Source organism: Takifugu flavidus, chromosome 2 (assembly GCF_003711565.1).
Source record: "Takifugu flavidus isolate HTHZ2018 chromosome 2, ASM371156v2, whole genome shotgun sequence".
Classification (NCBI taxonomy): Eukaryota; Metazoa; Chordata; class Actinopteri; order Tetraodontiformes; family Tetraodontidae; genus Takifugu; species Takifugu flavidus.
The window spans coordinates 5,443,018-5,461,341 of record NC_079521.1 but is presented as its reverse complement, the minus strand read 5'-3'; the positions used below and the strand labels follow the sequence as shown (position 1 = coordinate 5,461,341).

At 43.4% G+C, this 18,324-nt stretch overlaps 1 protein-coding gene across 2 annotated transcripts in view; it reads left to right on the top strand.

Annotated features, from left to right (window-relative positions):
• The window catches only part of LOC130521553 (transmembrane protein 266-like), a 29,268-nt gene extending 27,426 nt beyond the window's left edge, over nt 1–1,842 (top strand). For both annotated transcript variants that reach the window (XM_057025183.1, XM_057025182.1), the window contains exon 11: nt 34–1,842. In XM_057025183.1, the coding sequence (XP_056881163.1) occupies nt 34–641 (608 nt within the window). In that variant the 3' untranslated portion in view covers nt 642–1,842. The remainder of the gene's footprint in view (nt 1–33) is intronic.
• Nucleotides 1,843–18,324: the final 16,482 nt, after the last annotated feature.

Here is an 18,324-nt window from a genome sequence, read left to right as displayed (position 1 = left end):
GTCTGTCTTGTTGGACTTTCTGATGTGTTCCAGATGCTGGAGATTCTGCCTCTGCCGCCCAAGTCACAACTGCAGCCATTGATGTCCATCTCCCCACCGGCACCGTCCAGTCCAACCCAGTGCTCACTTTGGAGCAAGTGTGCAGCGTCATGAGTGATTCCACGGGCACGCCGCAGTGTGGCTGTGGTCGCCACCTTGGCCACAGCAGCCACACTCCGGGTTCCTCTGTGAGGGACTGCAGCAGCCGCAGCACCTCTCTGGACCTCAGTCTGGGTCAGCGCTCCGCCTTCCTCTCAGGCCCGAGCCCCTACAGGGACCCCAGCGTGGTTGTACAGGAGCTGCTTTCCTCCCTCTCTGAGGACGCCCACCTGTCTCAAAAGGGCCTGGTGGTGGACCCCGTCAATCTTAAACTTCCCAGCCCTGCCGGCTCAGAAGCAGGCAGTCCCGAGCTGGACAACAGAATAAACATTTTCAACTTTAGGAACCAGGAGGAGCTGGGGGGTTGGGACAGGAGCTGTGTTCTGTTGCAAACCAAGCCACTGATCCACCTACAGAGTGGCAGCACTGAGCCATCTTTTGAGGAGAAATGCCGGCTCCTGGGACCTTCTGACCCACCTCTAGACCACCTGCCTGACACATAAGCTACACACACACACACACACACACACACACACACACACACACACACACACACACACAGAGTCATCCTTTTACTACCATCCTCTTTGGTTTTTATTTGAACCTTTGTGGCAGGTCACAGTCACCCTAACCCTAACCCTAAACCTAAAAGCCTCATGAGTCCTGATGCTGGCTCAGTTCAGTCTCAGCCGTTTGAGAACAAACTGGAGCCTTTAGCTTCCAGCTCACATTGATGCTCCTTAAGTTAGCTTGTTCACAACATACAGTAATACAAGAAATCAATTTACCTGGATTTTGGAATCAAAATGTCAAAATGCCCTGATATAGGACAACAGAGACTTTCAACAGGAACATAAAGGAACATGTTTTTAGACACATTCATCAGGAATTTCCACTTTAAAGGGTCCTTAATGCACTGAATATCAAAACCAGCATGGAGCCGTTCATGTCTACTCATCAAAAACTGCTGACCAGTGTCAAAAACCAGGACGCTGCTTTGTGTTCTTGGTTATTTAAGTGTTTTCTAATGTATTTTCTTGTTATTTTGATTCGTATGCATTAAAGCAGAAATCAAGCTGTTCTTTGTTCAGGCAGCCACAAGATCCTTACAGAAAGGTGGACTTCACCAGACTATTTTTAACTTTTTCTCTCCAATATTTGTATTATAGGAAACACTTGATGAAAATGATGATTTCTTTCACATTCGTTTAGCTACAGATTTATTTAACCTGGAAATTCCAGGTCAACATAGAAGCACATTAATTCAGCATTCGAACATTTAGGTTCTTCTACTTCCAGCTGGTTTTAGAACTCTTTTGAGAGCATCTCCAGTGAGAGCAGCTGCCCAAGATTCAGGTAATTTTAGAACTGATTTCACAGCTGGAGCCACGTTCCCCAACCATCACCTGCCCTCCTCCACATGGTGCCATGAACTGATTTGAAATTGAGCAGTAGTTTTGGTTTACTAGTTGACAAACCCCATTAGGATGTGTTTGTGTGGGTGGAATGAGAAGTTTCTCAAGTCCTCATGTTAAAAGACCGTAGAATGCTTGTAGCATGAACCTTTAATAGATCTGTGCCCCCAAAAGGCAAGAAACTTCTTTGCACTTTAATGTTTACAGACTCTTTTCTAAGACGGAGAAAGTTGTTGCCAGTGCTGTCATTTGAATGGGAATAGAAGAAATAAAAGTCAATATTTCCTTACATGCTTCGGTTGTGCTGTCATTTTGCTCATGTTTGAGCTTGATAGTGGACTCTGTGTGTGCATGTTGCTCTCACAGCACTGAACACTGTTATTACATTAGTGCAGGCCCCACATCTGCATATGATTAAAAATATGTGAATTATTGAAGTGTTCAAGGCTTGTGGTGAGGTAGCGTGAGTGTGTTGCTAACAGACTAATTACCTCCTGCCATCATTAATTCACAAGATAAACTCTGTACCATTTTGTTGCTTGTCAAATGTTTACATGAGTCCAATCTTTTAATTGTTAATAACTATTACAGCTGCAATTAAGCAACCAAGAGCAGTGTTTTGGTGAACTAAGCAGCTTATCTGAGCTTGTACGACTCTTTGATCATCTGATTTAGTTCATTTGCAGAGCTCTTTTATGCTGCTGGTAAATTTTTTTCCCTGGGTTTTGTCATAGATCTTCAATATTAGGGCTCATAGAAGTGCTGAAGGACCCTCATTTGTGATACTCTACCATCCACCAAAAGAGTACAACAACACCACACACATCAATTAAAGTCTGAACAGGAAGCAGCAGCAACGGAATGCTGGAATCCTGCGGATCCAACAAATATCAGCAACATCTTTACATTTTAAATTGCACACAGATCTAAAATTGATGCATCACACCTGAAACATCAGACACTTTTAAAAGCATGAAAATTTTAAATTGGATAACATGTAACATTTTACAATTAAAACGCTGAATAAAAATTGTTGATAGCAATTACTACTACTACGACTACTACTACTACTACTACTACTACTACTACTACTAAATCAAATCAAATCAAATCAAATCAAATCAAATCAATCTTTATTTATATAGCGTCTTAAACAATCAAAATTGTTTCAAGGCGCTTTCCAGAATCCCAGGGCCTGACCCCAGACAAGCAACAATGGCAAGGAAAAACTCCCCTTTAACAGGAAGAAACCTTGAGCAGGACCAGGCTCATGTAGGGGGACCCTCCTGCTGATGGCCAACTGGGTAGAGAGAGGAGAAGGGGACAGGTATAAGAGAGACTAGGCAGAGATCATGCAGATACATTCATTATATTAATTATAATAAACTGCCGATGAATACGGAAGAGGCGGGGGGAGCAGAGAGGAGAGGAGAGGGAGAGGGAGAGGGAGAGGAGAGGAGAGGAGAGGAGAGGAGAGGAGACCATGACCCAGTGGGGTGACAGAGGCCTGTCAGGTGATCATGTGTCCGGACCCCGGCAGCCTTGGCCTATAGCAGCATAGCTAAGATGTGACCTATTGATTAGACGACCCCCTAAGTATGATAATCTGTCTGTCTATGATAGTAACTGGAACTACAGAATTAGTAGCAATAAGCCTTTTCAAAGAGGTAGGTTTTAAGTCTGATCTTAAAAGTGGCGATTGAGTCAGCCTCCCGTACCTGGACAGGGAGCTGGTTCCATAGCAGGGGGTCTGGTAGCTAAATGCTCGGCCCCCCATTCTACTCTGGGAACCACAAGTAGCCCAGCATTCTGAGAGCGGAGCGGTCTATTGGGCTGATAAGGTATCACTAGCTCCTCCAGGTAGGATGGAGCTAGGCCTCTGAGGACCTTGTGGGTCAAAAGAAGGGTTTTAAAAATTATTCTAAATTTAACGGGCAGCCAATGAAGCGACGCCATTACAGGAGTTATGTGATCTCTTTTGTCAATACCTGTCAGAACTCTGGCTGCAACATTTTGGATCAACTGGAGGCTTCTTAAAGAGTTGTTTGGACACCCTGATAATAAAAAATTACAGTAGTCCAGCCTGGAAGTAACAAATGCATGGACTAACTTTTCAGCATCATGCCGCGTCAGCAGCTTCCTGATCTTTGTGATGTTCCTCAGGTGAAAAAAGGCACTTGTAGAGACTAATTTAATGTGTGAGTTGAAGGAGAGATTTTGATCAAAAGTTACTCCTAGATTCCTCACAGAGAGACTAGATGTTAATGAGATACCATCTAGAGTGATCATGTGATCTAATCTATCCCTGAGAGGTTCAGGACCAAACACCATGACCTCAGTTTTTCCTGGGTTAAGGAGGAGAAAATTTGAAGACATCCAGGTACTACTACTACTACTACTAATAATAATAATAATAATGTGTTTTTTGCTATAGAATTAAATAATAAGATAATGATAATAATAAGTAATGTTCTGTTTGTTCTGGTGGGATCCTCCCCCAGATGTTGGATCCCATCTGATTTAACCCACTGAAAACACTTTTCACTCTTCTGACTGCTGCACACATGACAATGTTTTGTCCCCACAAACATGGCAAACTTCATCGAGTTCACATGAAATATTGCTTGATGACAGGTGCACCTTAAGAGAGCATTGGATCCCCACAGGGATCCAGCCAGGAGGGCTTGGTTAGGCCTTCGGTACTGACAAAGATACTGGTTGGACCTCCAGGCTCAGCGTCAAATTGCTTTTGGGACCTCAGTGATGAACCACAAGGAGCAGATCCTGTTTTCTTCACAGGAAACAAAATGAATTAACAGTGACCATTAGACAAAGCTTAATTATTCAAATGATTTAATAATGGAGTCATTTTAACAACATTAACATTACATGAGCATGGCTTTATTCTGATGAACAGAGGGAACAGCAGCCATACATTTAGCTAAAATCCTGCAGGACCACTGCAGAAAAATCTCACCTCAAAGGTCCTTCAGATGAAGTCACATCTGCCCTTCACATCCTGGAGGTCCTTTTAACCAGCGAGACGCTCACATTTGCAAATCGATCCATAGAAAAATGCTCTCATCAAAAAGACTGAAATTGAAATGATCCTTTTTTTTAAAAAAAAGTCAAATAAAATAAAAAAGCTACCAAAAGTCTTTTCTGAGGCCACATCTGCAAACACACAAGATAAAGTGACCTTTGTAAAAACATTCATTTCTAGCTTAAATGAAGTACTGTGAATAAGAGAAACACGATCCAATGTGGGGTTTTTTTTGTTTTTTTTTAAATTAATGTTAGATGAGATTTGGAGATGATTAAAGCATTAAAAGTGGACACTGGACACTCACATCTTTGTGGATTTGTTAAGGAGAATTCTTTCTCTCCAAGTGCATAGACAAGATTTTAAAACAGCTGCTCCTGCATTTGAAAGGGTCAGTTTCATTGAGCACAAATACCTGTGGGGAGCTCGGCTGCATTGCTGCTGCTGTGACAGAATCAGAACACGTCGGGACTGACTGAAGCAGGAGAAAAATGCAGATGAATTATACATCATTCTTTAAAAAGCTTCTCAGGTTTTCTTTGGAAACATATTTCTTAAGTGCACAGGAGGTTGGTTTGGTGGAAGAAATCTGCTCATGAGACTGTTGTCATGGCTACAGAGGATTTCTTTTATTTACGTAAAAGTGCATTTTGCTTCTGTGTTCTCAGATAAAAGTGGGTCACAACAGAAGTGACCCAGCTCAATCACTACATTCCCCTTGAGATCGAATATTCATTATTAAATTTGTCTTCTGAAGATATGAAGCCCACTTCTAATTGGCTAATTAATGTTGCAACAATGGAAATCTGCGCAGCAATCAGAAAATGATTAGTGTTTATTTGTAAATTATATAAAAATCGTAATAGAAAAATATTTGTTCCTATTTCCCTGGCAACTGTTATCAGCAGGAGTGATCCAGTCTAGAGGATCCTCAGGAGATCACTATGTGCTCCAAACAACTCAATCAAATCATGGAAAACACAGAATCCATTGAGCAGACCCACCATGTGTGTATGCATGACTTAATGCTCGGCTTAAATTAGCAGACATTTTGGAGTAAAAGCCCGACTCTTTAGGGAAACTTTCACCACACATTGATGGTGTTGTTTCCTTCCTGTTGAGGCTACATGAATATTCACAATCACATTCTTTTTTATGGCACAGACAACCACATTTTACAGTGACTACATGATAATTACAGTGGGAGAGTTACAACTCTGGTAGGTGAGATGATGTAGTGATGTGACAGATTGGAGAAGTCTAAGAGATATGATATGAAACTATATTCATGAAAGAAAATCAAAGCAAAAATATCCCAAAACAAGAGTTCTGCAGTTGTTCTTTAACTCACCACAATCAGTGTCCCGGCCAGAGCTCAGGGTGTCTGGCCACACATGGGGGGCCCTGCAACATTTCCATTTAGTGTCTGGGGAGTAGCACATCAATTGCTCTCAGCTAAATGCACTCACACATGAATATTTCAGTTCAATTTAATGTTTCAGCCGCAGCCCCAAAGGAGCAGAGCATCAATTTGTGAACACAGTTCTCCTGGAGTTAAAAGCCAGGCCGGATAATACAGTATGAAAGGCACTCGGAGGGGAGGAGAGGGGGGGCTGTTTATCCTTCCACAATCCAGGTCCAGACAAACAGCTTTTCAAAGTTTCTGACTGCAGCAGGCGATGGACTTCACTCCACCACCAGACTGCCGGTTCTCTTCTCTTCTCTCTGGTTTCCTGACAGTTGGTGTCCACAGGCTCACACATGCATGCAGCTGCTGGAGGGAGCAGGGCAGGGAGCCAAGCAGCTGCCGCCCTGTTGATAAAATACCAAAATGTGATAATGAAACCTCTGCAGTCACACAGAAAAGCTTAATTCAGGTGTGAAAACATGAGCACCTTTATTAGACCCAAAGTGACCTGACAATCCAGGGTCCAGACCAGGATGCAGAGTTGTGGTCTTACACACCTCTCTGCTGCTTCCTTAGAACCCTCATCCACCAACAATAATATATTTAACACTATAGAGGTAGTCTCTGTTCCACGGTTAAAAGTTCACCAAGCACAGAGCAGGGGAGCGGTCAATCACCATAATCTTATTAAAATTAATACTAAAAAACAAGTTGGAGAAACTAATATCACAATTAAGTGTGGACTGTTAAATATTAGATCTCTTTTGTGTAAATCCCTGTTAGTGCACGACCTGATAGCGGATCATCACATTGATTTATTTTGTCTTACTGAGACCTGGCTTCAGGAGGAGTATGTTAGCTTAAATGAATCTACTCCTCCTACCCATCTTAATTATCATATTTCACGTGTTACTGGTCAAGGAGGGGAAGTGGCAGCAATCTATCACTCCAAGTTATTAATTAATCCTAGACCAAAATATGGCTCCAGTTCATTTGAAAGCCTGACTCTTGGCATCACCCATCTGAACTGGAAGGCAGAAAAGCCACTTCTGTTTGTAGTTGTATATCGGCCCCCTGCTGGGCCACATTCAGAGTTCCTGTCTGAGTTCTCTGATTTCTTATCTGACTTGGTCCTTAGAACGGACAAAGTCATTATCATCGGAGACTTTAACATCCATGTAGACGTTGTAAATGACAGCTTTAGAAATGGCTTCATTTCATTACTTGAGTCAGTTGGTTTCCTCCAGCAGATAAACCAACCAACTCATAACTTCAACCACACCATAGATCTAGTTCTGATTTATGGTGTTGAGGTAGAACATGTGTCAGTGTTCCCTCAGAACCCACTCCTGTCAGACCATTCTTAGATCACTTTCACATTTATGATTAAGGATTCTTCTATGCTCAGAACAAAGTCTTACTATAGCAGATGTCTTTCAGATAATGCTGTAGCTAAGCACCTGCAGAGGAGCAGCCTGTTTGAGATGTTTCAGTCAGGCTTTAGAGCTCATCACAGCACAGAAAAAGCACTACTTAAAGTTACTAATGATCTTCTCATAGCTTCAGATCATGGACTGGTCTCTATGCTGGTTCTGCTGGACCTCAGTGCTGCTTTTGATACAGTTGATCACAGCATCCTGTTACATAGACTGGAACATGTGATTGGGATTAAAATGACAGCACCTAGACTGGTTTAGATAATATTTATCTGATAGATACCAGTTTGCTCATGTCCATGGTGTTCCCTCCTCATACAGTAGGGTTAGCCATGGAGTTCCTCAAGGTTCTGTACTTGGACCAATCCTCTTCACCTTGTACATGCTTCCCTTAGGGAACATTATTCGGCAGCATGGGATAGATTTTCATTGTTATGCTGATGACACTCAGCTTTATTTATCCATGAAACCAGAGGAGACAGAGAAGTTAGTGAAGCTCCAGACCTGTCTTAAAGACATAAAGTCCTGGATGTCTTCAAATTTCCTCCTCCTTAACCCAGGAAAAACTGAGGTCATGGTGTTTGGTCCTGAACCTCTCAGGGATAGATTAAATCATATGATCACTCTAGATGGTATCTAATTAACAGCTAGTCTCTCTGTGAGGAATCTAGGAGTAACTTTTGATCAAAATCTCTCCTTCAACTCACACATTAAATTAGTTGATCCAAAATGTTGCAGCCAGAGTTCTGACAGGTATTGACAAAAGAGATCACATAACTCCTGTAATCGTGTCGCTTCATTGGCTGGCCGTTAAATTTAGAATAATTTTTAAAACCCTTCTTTTGACCTACAAGGTCCTCAGAGGCCTAGCTCCATCCTACCTGAAGGAGCTAGTGATACCTTATCAGCCCAATAGATCGCTCCGCTCTCAGAATGCTGGGCTACTTGTGGTTCCCAGAGTTTCTAGGAGTAGAATGGGGGGCCGAGCATTTAGCTACCAGGCCCCCCTGCTATGGAACCAGCTTCCTGTCCAGGTACGGGAGGCTGACTCCATCGCTACTTTTAAGATCAGACTTAAAACCTACCTCTTTGAAAAAGCTTATTGTTGCTGTAGTTCCAGTTACTATCATAGATAGACAAATTATCATACTTAGGGGGTCGTCTAATCGTTAGGTCACATCTTAGCTATGCTGTTATAGGCCAAGGCTGCCGGGGTCCGGAAACATGATCACCTGACAGGCCTCTGTCACCCCACTGGGTCATGGTGTCCTCTCCTTTCCTCCTCCTCATCAAGCAGACTAGTTATGCTGATTCCTGTGTAGTTTTTCTGCTTCTCTCCCCCCTCCCCTTTTCATTTACAGGTATCGCCGCCTTCGGAGCTGCATGATGACCTCTGGCCCCGCTGACCCGTTGTATAGAGTATTTGTATAAGACACTATATAAATAAAGATTGATTTGATTTGAGGGATAAGCGTATCAACAAGTTGTAAAACAATCAATGAAAAGGAAACAAAAGTCAGCGCTATCATGGAGAAACACCAAAGGTCTCCGACGCTGGTAGACAGGCGCTCCGTCCATAAATAGGTGGCCTGATGAAGATTGCTGACAGGTGCACCTGCCTGCAGCACCAGCTGTTGCCAATATCAGCTCCTCCACGCCCCCTGCAGGAAGAAACACACAGAACCACACAAACATACGATCGGGAACCCTGGACCCCAACACATCCTTAGCCAAGGACAAGGACATCACCATCAAATCAAATCAAATCAAATCAAGAGGAGAGGAGAGGAGAGAAGAGGAGAGGAGAGGAGAGGAGGAGAGGAGAGGAGAGGAGAGGAGAGGAGAGGAGAGGAGAGGAGAGGAGAGGAGAGGACAGGCACAGAGCATAGAAACACACATTAAAATACACTATTTATACAGCGGATCAGCGGGGCCGGAGGTCATCATGCAGCTCCGAAGGCGCCGATACCTGTAAATGAATAGAGAAGGGAGGAAGGGGGGAGAAGCAGAAAAACTACACAAGAATCAGCATAACTAGTCTGCTTGATGAGGAGGAAGAAAGGAGAGGAGAGGAAAGGAACCCATGACCCAGTGGGGTGACAGAGGCCTGTCAGGTGATCATGTTTCCGGACCCCAGCAGCCTTGGCCTATAACAGCATAGCTAAGATGTTAACCTAATGATTAGACGAACCCCTAAGTATGATAATTTGTCTGTCTATAATAGTAACTGGAACTACAGCAACAATAAGCTTTTTCAAAGAGGTAGGTTTTAGGTCTGATCTTAAAAGTAGCGATGGAGTCAGCCTCCCGTACCTGGACAGGGAGCTGGTTCCATAGCAGGGGGTCTGGTAGCTAAATGCTCAGCCCCCCATTCTACTCCTAGAAACTGGGAACCACAAGTAGACCAGCATTTGAGAGCGGAGCGGTCTATTGGGCTGGTAAGGTATCACTAGCTCCTCCAGGTAGGATGGAGCTAGGCCTCTGAGGACCTTGTAGGTCAAAAGAAGGGTTTTAAAAATTATTCTAAATTTAACGGGCAGCCAATGAAGAGATGCCATTACAGGAGTCATGTGATCTCCTTTGTCAATACCTGTCATAACTCTGGCTGCAGCATTTTGGATCAGCTGGAGGCTTCTTAAAGAGGAGTTTGGACACCATGATAATAAAGAATTACAATATTCCAGCCCAGAAGTAACAAAAGCATGAATTAACTTTTCAGCATCATGCTGCGTCAGTAGTTTCCTAATCTTTGTGATGTTCCTCAGGTGAAAAATTCTGCCGAATAATGTTCCCTAAGGGAAGCATGTACAAGGTGAAGAGGATTGGTCACAGGATGCTGTGATCAACTGTATCAAAAGCAGCAGTGAGATCCAGCAGAACCAGCATAGAGACCAGTCCGTGATCTGAAGCTATGAGAAGATCATTAGTATCTTTAAGAAGTGCTGTTTCTGTGCTGTGATGAGCTCTAAAGCCTGACTGAAACACCTCAAGCAGGCTGTTCCTCTGCAGGTGCTCCAGTAACCACCACCTTCTCAAGAACTTCAGAGATAAAAAGAAGGTTGGATGTTGGCCTATAATTTGCTAACACATCGGGATCCAGTGATGGTTTCTTAAGCAACGGCTTAATCACTGCCACCTTGTAGGACCGGGTTACATACCCTGACACTAAAGAACCATTGATCTGGTCCAGGATAGAACTGCCTATCAATGGTAAAACATCCTTCAACAGGTGTGTTGGGATGGGATCTAAAAGACACGTGGTGGTCTTGGATTTCTGAATTAGCGATGACGCCTCAGAAAAATATATAGGGGTGAAGGAGTTTAAGGGCTCGTTGGAGAACCTGTATGTTCCCACAGTCAGCACATCTGGTGATGGTCCAGTTGTTGGGATGGCCTGGTTAGCTTTTTCTCTGATGGCTAGAACTTATCAGTGAAGAAGCTCATGAAGTCTTCACCACTAAGAGAAGAAGGGATACGTGGATCTAAAACACTGTGACTCTTGGTTAATTTGGCCACAGTGCTGAAAAGAAACCTGGGGTTGTTCTTATTTTCCTCAATTAAAGAAGAAAAGTAAGCTGTTCTAGCCTTGCGGAGGGCCTTTTTGTAAACTAATAGACAGTCTTTCCAGGCTACATGATAGCTGTCTATTTTACAAGAATGCCACTTCCTTTCTAGTCTTCGCACTTTCTGCTTGAGGGTCCTGATATGTGAATTATACCGGGGGCACACCTCCTCTGATTTACTATTTTCTTTTTCAGGGAGGCAACAGAATCAAGCATGATTCTCAGTGAGGTTGCTGCACCTTCAGCAATAGAGTCAACCTCAGCAGGGCTAAGATTATAATGATTTATCCCTGGGGAAACACACAGTGGCCCTGGGATTAGCACAAGGATCACTTCCTTAAACATAGCTACAGCATTATCTGAAAGACATCTGCATCAATACCATAAGTCAGAACTAGATCTAGGGTGTGGTTGAAGTTATGAGTTGGTTGGTTTATCTGGTGGAGGAAACCAACTGACTCAAGTAATGAAATGAAGCCAGTTCTAAAGCTGTCATTTACAACTTCTACATGGATATTAAAGTCTCCAATGATAATGACTTTGTCCGTTCTAAGGACTAAGTCAGATAAGAAATCAGAGAACTCAGACAGGAACTCTGAATGTGGCCCAGCAGGGGGCCGATATACAACTACAAATAGAAGTGGCTTTTCTGCCTTCCAGTTCAGATGGGTGATGCCAAGAGTCAGGCTTTCAAATGAACTGGAGCCATATGTTGGTCTAGGATTAATTAATAACTTGGAGTGATAGATCGCTGCCACTCCCCCTCCTTGACCAGTAACACGTGAAATATGATAATTAAGATGGGTAGGAGGAGTAGATTCATTTAAGCTAACATACTCCTCCTGAAGCCAGGTCTCAGTAAGACAAAATAAATAAATGTGATGATCGCTTTCAGGCCGTGTACTAACAGGGATTTACACAAAAGAGATCTAATATTTAACAGTTCAAACTTAATTGTTAGTTTCTCCAACTTGTGCTTTAGTATTAATTTTAATAAGATTATGGTGATTGACCTGCTCTGTGCTTGGTGAACTTTTAACCGTGGAACAGAGACTACCTCTATAGTGTTAAATATATTATTGTTGGTGGATGAGGGTTCTAAGGAAGCAGCAGAGAGGTGTGTAAGACCACAACTCTGCATCCTGGTCTGGACCCTGGATTGTCAGGTCACTTTGGGTCTAATAAAATTAGTCAAATTACTAGAAATGAGAGAGGCACCATCCCGTGTGGGATGGACACCGTCTCTCCTAATCAGACCAGGTTTTCCCCAAAAAGTGCTCCAATTGTCTATAAAGGCCACCTGGTTTTCGGGGCACCACCGTGACAGCCAGCGATGAAATGCGGCTAAACATCTCATCGCTGGCCAGATTGGGGAGGGGACCAGAGAATGCTACGGAGTTTTTGCGTAGTTGCACACCAACTCCAAGTTAATTTTTGTGACCTCCGACTGACGAACCTGGGTGTCGTTGGCTCCGACGTGAATAATAACTTTTCCAAATTTACGTTTACATCTCGCCAGCAGCCGTAAATTTGCTCCTATGTCGCCCGCTCTGGCCCTCGTAATGCACTTGACTATGGTCGCTGGAGTCGGCTTCACGTAGCGCAAAACAGAGTCGCCAATTACCAGGGTCGGTTTCTCAGCGGGTGTGTCGCCGAGTGGGGAAAAACGGTTAGCCACGGGAAGCGGGTGGTGGTGCACCGTGGGCCTTTGTTTTGGGCTACGCTTTCTGCGAACTGTCACCCAGCCGCCCTGGCTGGCTGGCTGCTCGGCTGTTGCCGGGGGACCGCTAGCTGGAGCTACGCTAGGCGGCTCCGCAGCAGCTAGCTTCTCCTGGCTACCTGACTTAACTCCAACTAACTCCAAGCTGCAGAACCGCGTCTCAAGCTCGCTAAGTCTCGCCTCCATAGCTGTAAATATACTACAATTTCTGCACCTATTCCCTCTACTAAGGGAGGCAGAGGAGTAACTAAACATTTCACACTCTGAAAAGACAAAGACACCGGGTGAAACAGACGGTGAGGCCATGCTAACACTAATAATCGGCAAAGCCCTGTATTTGTTTAATATGGGTTGTTTCTCACTGTTGTTATCAGGTGACTAGAATGTCCCAAGTGTTCAAATTTTAAGTAAAGTGAATACAACACACCAAGTGTTCAATATTAGGTGAATACAACACCCCGTGCACAATGCAACCAACGAACGATTGAGAAGACAGGAAGTGACGCAATACGTTACCAGGGAGGAGCCACAGGAGCCTGCTCGTTCGAGGTCTCCACGCCGCCCTGCCAGACTGGAGAACGCGCAGGACCTGACTTCTGTGTTGGCTCCGTGCTGAAGCTTTCTGTGCGCCCCGGAAGACTGGACGAGTGCTTCCCTGCAGTCCAGGAAGACTGCCAATTTGATGTTTTGAATAAAGACTTACCACTGCGTTTTGCCTGCTTTTGGGTCCTGGAAGAAACCTAAACCTAACAGCAAGGGCCCTTTTTTCTTCATTTGTGATATTGGAGGTTGGAGTTTTTGCACTAGCTAATGCAGCTGTTACCTTTAGCCTAATCTGTTCTGCTTCTGCTTCAAGGAGTTTGTTTCTGATGGCTGTCTCAGTGACTGTTATGAGTTCAACAATTGGTACCTCTTCAGGGGTGACTGAAAATTTCAGACCTTTGGCAAGCACTTCCTCTTCAGTTGAAAAAAGAGCCCTTGCATCCTTACCCAAGGACAAGGACATCACCATCTTACCAGCCGACAAAGGTGTGTACGGTCCTACTCAACACCACTGACTGACACCTAAATAATCAATCTCCTGACAGACACAAATACATATAAAGAAACTCAAGCGAGACCCTGTCAGCTCATACAAGAAGAAGGTGGTAGATTTACTACAGAAACTGGAAAAGGAGCACGCCATTGACCACCCACAATACTACCGTCTATATCCAGGAGAAGCCATCCCTTGCATTTATGGATTGCCCAAGATCCACAAACAAGGAACCCCCCCTCAGACTAATACTAAGTAGCATCAATTCTGTAACATATAACATTTCCAAATACTTGGCCTCCATCTTGTCTCCCATGGTTGGCAACACCCCACACCAGATCAAAAACTCCCAAGACTTTGCAAAAAAGGTTAGTGGTCTCAAACTACAACCAGAAGAGACCATATCCTATGATGTCACGTCACTCTTCATGTGCATCCCTACCACCGACACAATAGACACCATCCACAAGCGCCTTCTATTGGACAAGAACCTTCCAGAAAGAACAGCCTTAACACTGGCCCAAATTTTCACCATGCTCGACCTGTGTTTGAACACCACCTATTTCCATTCCAAAATGGCTTCTACAGGCAGACACATGGCTGCGCCATGGGTTCACCAGTATCCGCCATATTTGCCAAGCTATACATGGAGAAGGTGGAATCCGAGGCCCTGACATTCTTCACAGGAACTGCACCAAGCCACTGGTTCAGATATGTGGATGACACCTGGGTCAAAATTCGAACACAAGAATTAGAAGCGTTCTCAAATCACCTCAACAAAACAGATGAGCATGTAAGATTCATCCGGGAAGATGTGAAAGGAAACAGTCTGGCCTTTCTGGACTGTGCAGTCAAGATCACTGAGGACAGAAACCTCACCATCGAAGTCCACAGAAAACTAACACATACTGACCATTACCTCAAGTTTGACTCTCACCACCCACTGGAACACAAATTGGGAGTGATCAAAAACCCCCAACACCGGGCCAAAGAAATACCCACCACATCCCAAGGCAGGAGGAAGGAACAGGACCACATTAAGAAAGCTCTCAAAACATGTGGTTACCCAGGCTGGGCCTTCACCAAGACCTCAAAAGATGAGACTCAAGCAACAAAGAGGAGGAGAGAAACAAATGCCACAGTGTTTCAGTCCCCTATATGTCCGGGGTCTCTGAGAAATTTAGGAGGAGCCTCCAAAAAAATGACATACCGTTTCAGTTTAAACCAAAACTACCTTGGATAACTATGACCTGGATGATTGAAAATCTACACAGAAAGAGATGGAGTCAGCCTCCCGTACCTGAACAGGGTTCCACAGCAGGTGGGCCTGATAGCTAAATGCTTGCCCCCCGATTCTACCTTTAGAGACTCTGGGGACCACAAGTAAGCCAGCATTCTGAGAGTGGAGAGTCTATTAGGATTATAAGGTGTCACTAGTTCTGACAGTTAGAATGGAGCTAGGCCTTTAAGGAGGTCAGAAGCAGAATTTTAAAAATTATTCTAGATTTAATGGGCAGCCAATGAAGAGACACCAGTAGGAGGAGTTATGTGATCTCTTTTGTCAATACCTGTCAGCAACAGCGGTAGCAGGTACAGCAGCAGCAGCAATAACAACAGCAGCACCATCAACAGAAACAGCTGCAGCAGTAACAACAGCTACAGCAGCAGCTACAGCATCATCATCAACAACAGCAGCAGCAGCAATGGTAGCTGCAGTAGTAACAGCAGCAGCAGCAACAGCAACCACAGCAGCTGCAGCAGCAACAACAGAAGCAACAGCTGCAACAGCTACAGCAGCAGCAACAATAGCAGCAACAGCTACAGCTGCAGATTCCTGTTCCTGGCTCCTGTAGTTTCTTGGTTTATTTTCAGGCTTCTTCTGTGAAATTTTAGATTTGACCTCATCTACAATTTCTTAAAGGAGTATTTGAAGTCATTGTCTGTCTGTCTGGGTTTCTGAGCTGGATTAATTTATTTCTTTCAGACATTAAAGGTGACCACAGCTGATTGAGGAAAAAAGGGTTGAGATAAACCAGAGCTGTAAATGTTAAATACGTTTTCCCATCATACAGCGGTAGCCGTTTCCCATCAGGCAGCGGGAGCCCTGGTTGTTTTGATGAGTGTAAACAGAGATGCTCCTTTCGTTTAAATGACACAAGCTCCTGACACAAGCTCGGTGCTGACGCCACCAGACTCCATGAAAAGAAAATACACGAGGTGTATTTGTAAAATAAAAGCGGCATCTGACAGTTACACTAATAAGGTAATAATGGCCCCACAATACAACAGGGCCCCGAGGCAGCCATCAAAAATTCATCCTAATTATGGTGCGAATACTGCATCAACTGTGCACGAGGATGAATTATACATCTGCAACATGGTTCTCCTCTCAGACCATTCTGGTTTGCATGATCAGGAGCTTTTTTATTTAACAAGCTGCTTTGATGTGATAATAAGTCTGAATCTGATGTCTGGCTTTGATGTTCGGGGCTAAAGTTGCTCAACAGAAGATCATTTGACGTGATTCAAATGTGTAAATGACGTTACTCTGTTTTTTCACCTTTCTGCAAAGTTGAACCAACTTAATCCAAACAGCTCCTTTTGAATGAAGTATGAACGTGAATATGACTTTAACTTAAGCTGCATGAAAACACAAAACTGAAGACATCAACACAAAAATAAGAGACTGGAGTTGGTTTTAACTAAAATTCCAGCTTCAGTCTGCCTCATTATAATTACAACAGTAGAATCAGTGATAATAGATTACATTCTGTTGACCTAAAAAAAAACATCTGGAGATTCACCAGCCCCAAATAATGAGTTCACACACGTACACACACGAAACACACGCACACATGCAGACACTCCCCTATCTCCCTCTCTACTCTCCTCTCTCTCTCCTCTCTCTCTCTTTACTTCCCTCTCTCCTCTCTCTCTCCCTCTCTTCTCCCTCTCCCCCTCTCTCTCTTCACCTCTTCTCCCTCTCTCCTTTTACAATTATGTCAACAATTATGGCGGCATGCCCCAGAAGCCTAAAACATTCAGGAGATGCTGTGAAGTTAAACCCAGCTCACATGACCCCCCACCCCCCAAATCCCAAACTAGAGCGTTTGACTCTTGCCAAAGTTTAAGTGGAAGATTTCAGTCACACATATATATTTCATGAGGTTAATGGACCCCATCATACTGTGATTAGAGATTCTTGTGGGAGGCTTTTATAGGAGAGTGAGATGCCAGGACTTAACAGGATTTAACAAACACTAGTGATGAATGTAATTTTTTAGAAGTTGTGAAAAGACTTGATGCACAATTATGATAAATATTTTCATGAATGGAGCAGCAGCTTCACCAATCAGCAGACTGGCCTGTCCTGGCCCTAGCCCTGACCCTGAGGGGTGACCTTCTAACCTTTTACTCTTCACTTTTCCACAGGAGATTTGATAATAGTGTCTCCTAAAATCCCAGAAAGAGGCCCCACTGGACCTGGCCTCAAATATGGGCCAGGTCCAAGCGTTTGTCCTACTGAAGCCAAAGAGCAACAAAAGCAGCCACATGTGAAATGACTCCCTTTGAAAGACATGATCCATAGCTAGGAATTAAAGCTGAATTAAGCTGCACCTTGTTCTCATAATGAACAGAGTAACGCGTAGCCTGGAAAACAATATCAATATGAGCTGTAATAAAATACCTCAGATTTACTTTAATGCATCCTAATTTAATTTAACTACCATTAGATCTGACAGCTGTATTGTGTAACAGTGAGAGAATCCAGAGTGATTTCAGATGAGGCAGAAAAGGAAAATAAGTTGGGATGCATTCGAACACGCACACACAATTATTTTGATTCATAACCAAATACAATCAGTTCAAATCTCTGAGTGACTTCGATTTCTGTTTTTTCTTCTTCTAAATTTTTCAATATTTAGAACCTTAAATGTGAGTTGCTGCTCACGAGCTGAGGAGGGAGGAGACCTGCTTGGAGCCAGCGAAGATTAAAAACTTCCCTTTAATTATTTAATCCTCATCAGTGAATGATTTTGCAGGTGAGAAGCCGTGACCTTTAAACCCACATTGTGGTGGGGGTGGTCCGCTTTACTGTCAGTGGAACTGCTGCTCTAAAGGAAATAAACGGGTAGATAAGGATTATCTCCAAAATGTCTTTACGCGTTCATACTGTACTAAAATAAATGAAATTACAATGAAGTTTTGCAGGAGTGCCGTGCAAGATAAGACACAATCAAAATAAATATAATAAATATTACAACTAAAACTATAACAGTATAAAAGTGCTAAAAAAATTGATTGTTTTGTTGAGATTGTTTCGTGTCTCCATCACTGCAACTCTGAATGGTAGTTCAGATTCAGATTCAGATTCAGATCCTTTATTGTCCCACACGGGGAAATTTACAGTGCAACAACAGCAGCAAGAGCACTCAGAGAAAAATAAGATAAAATCAAATAGAACAGGATTTGGAATATACAAAGAGGATGTATATTTACAATAATCCAGATAAATGGATACTCGGCCTCTGTGTACCTGTACATAGTACAGAGGGTGAATACAA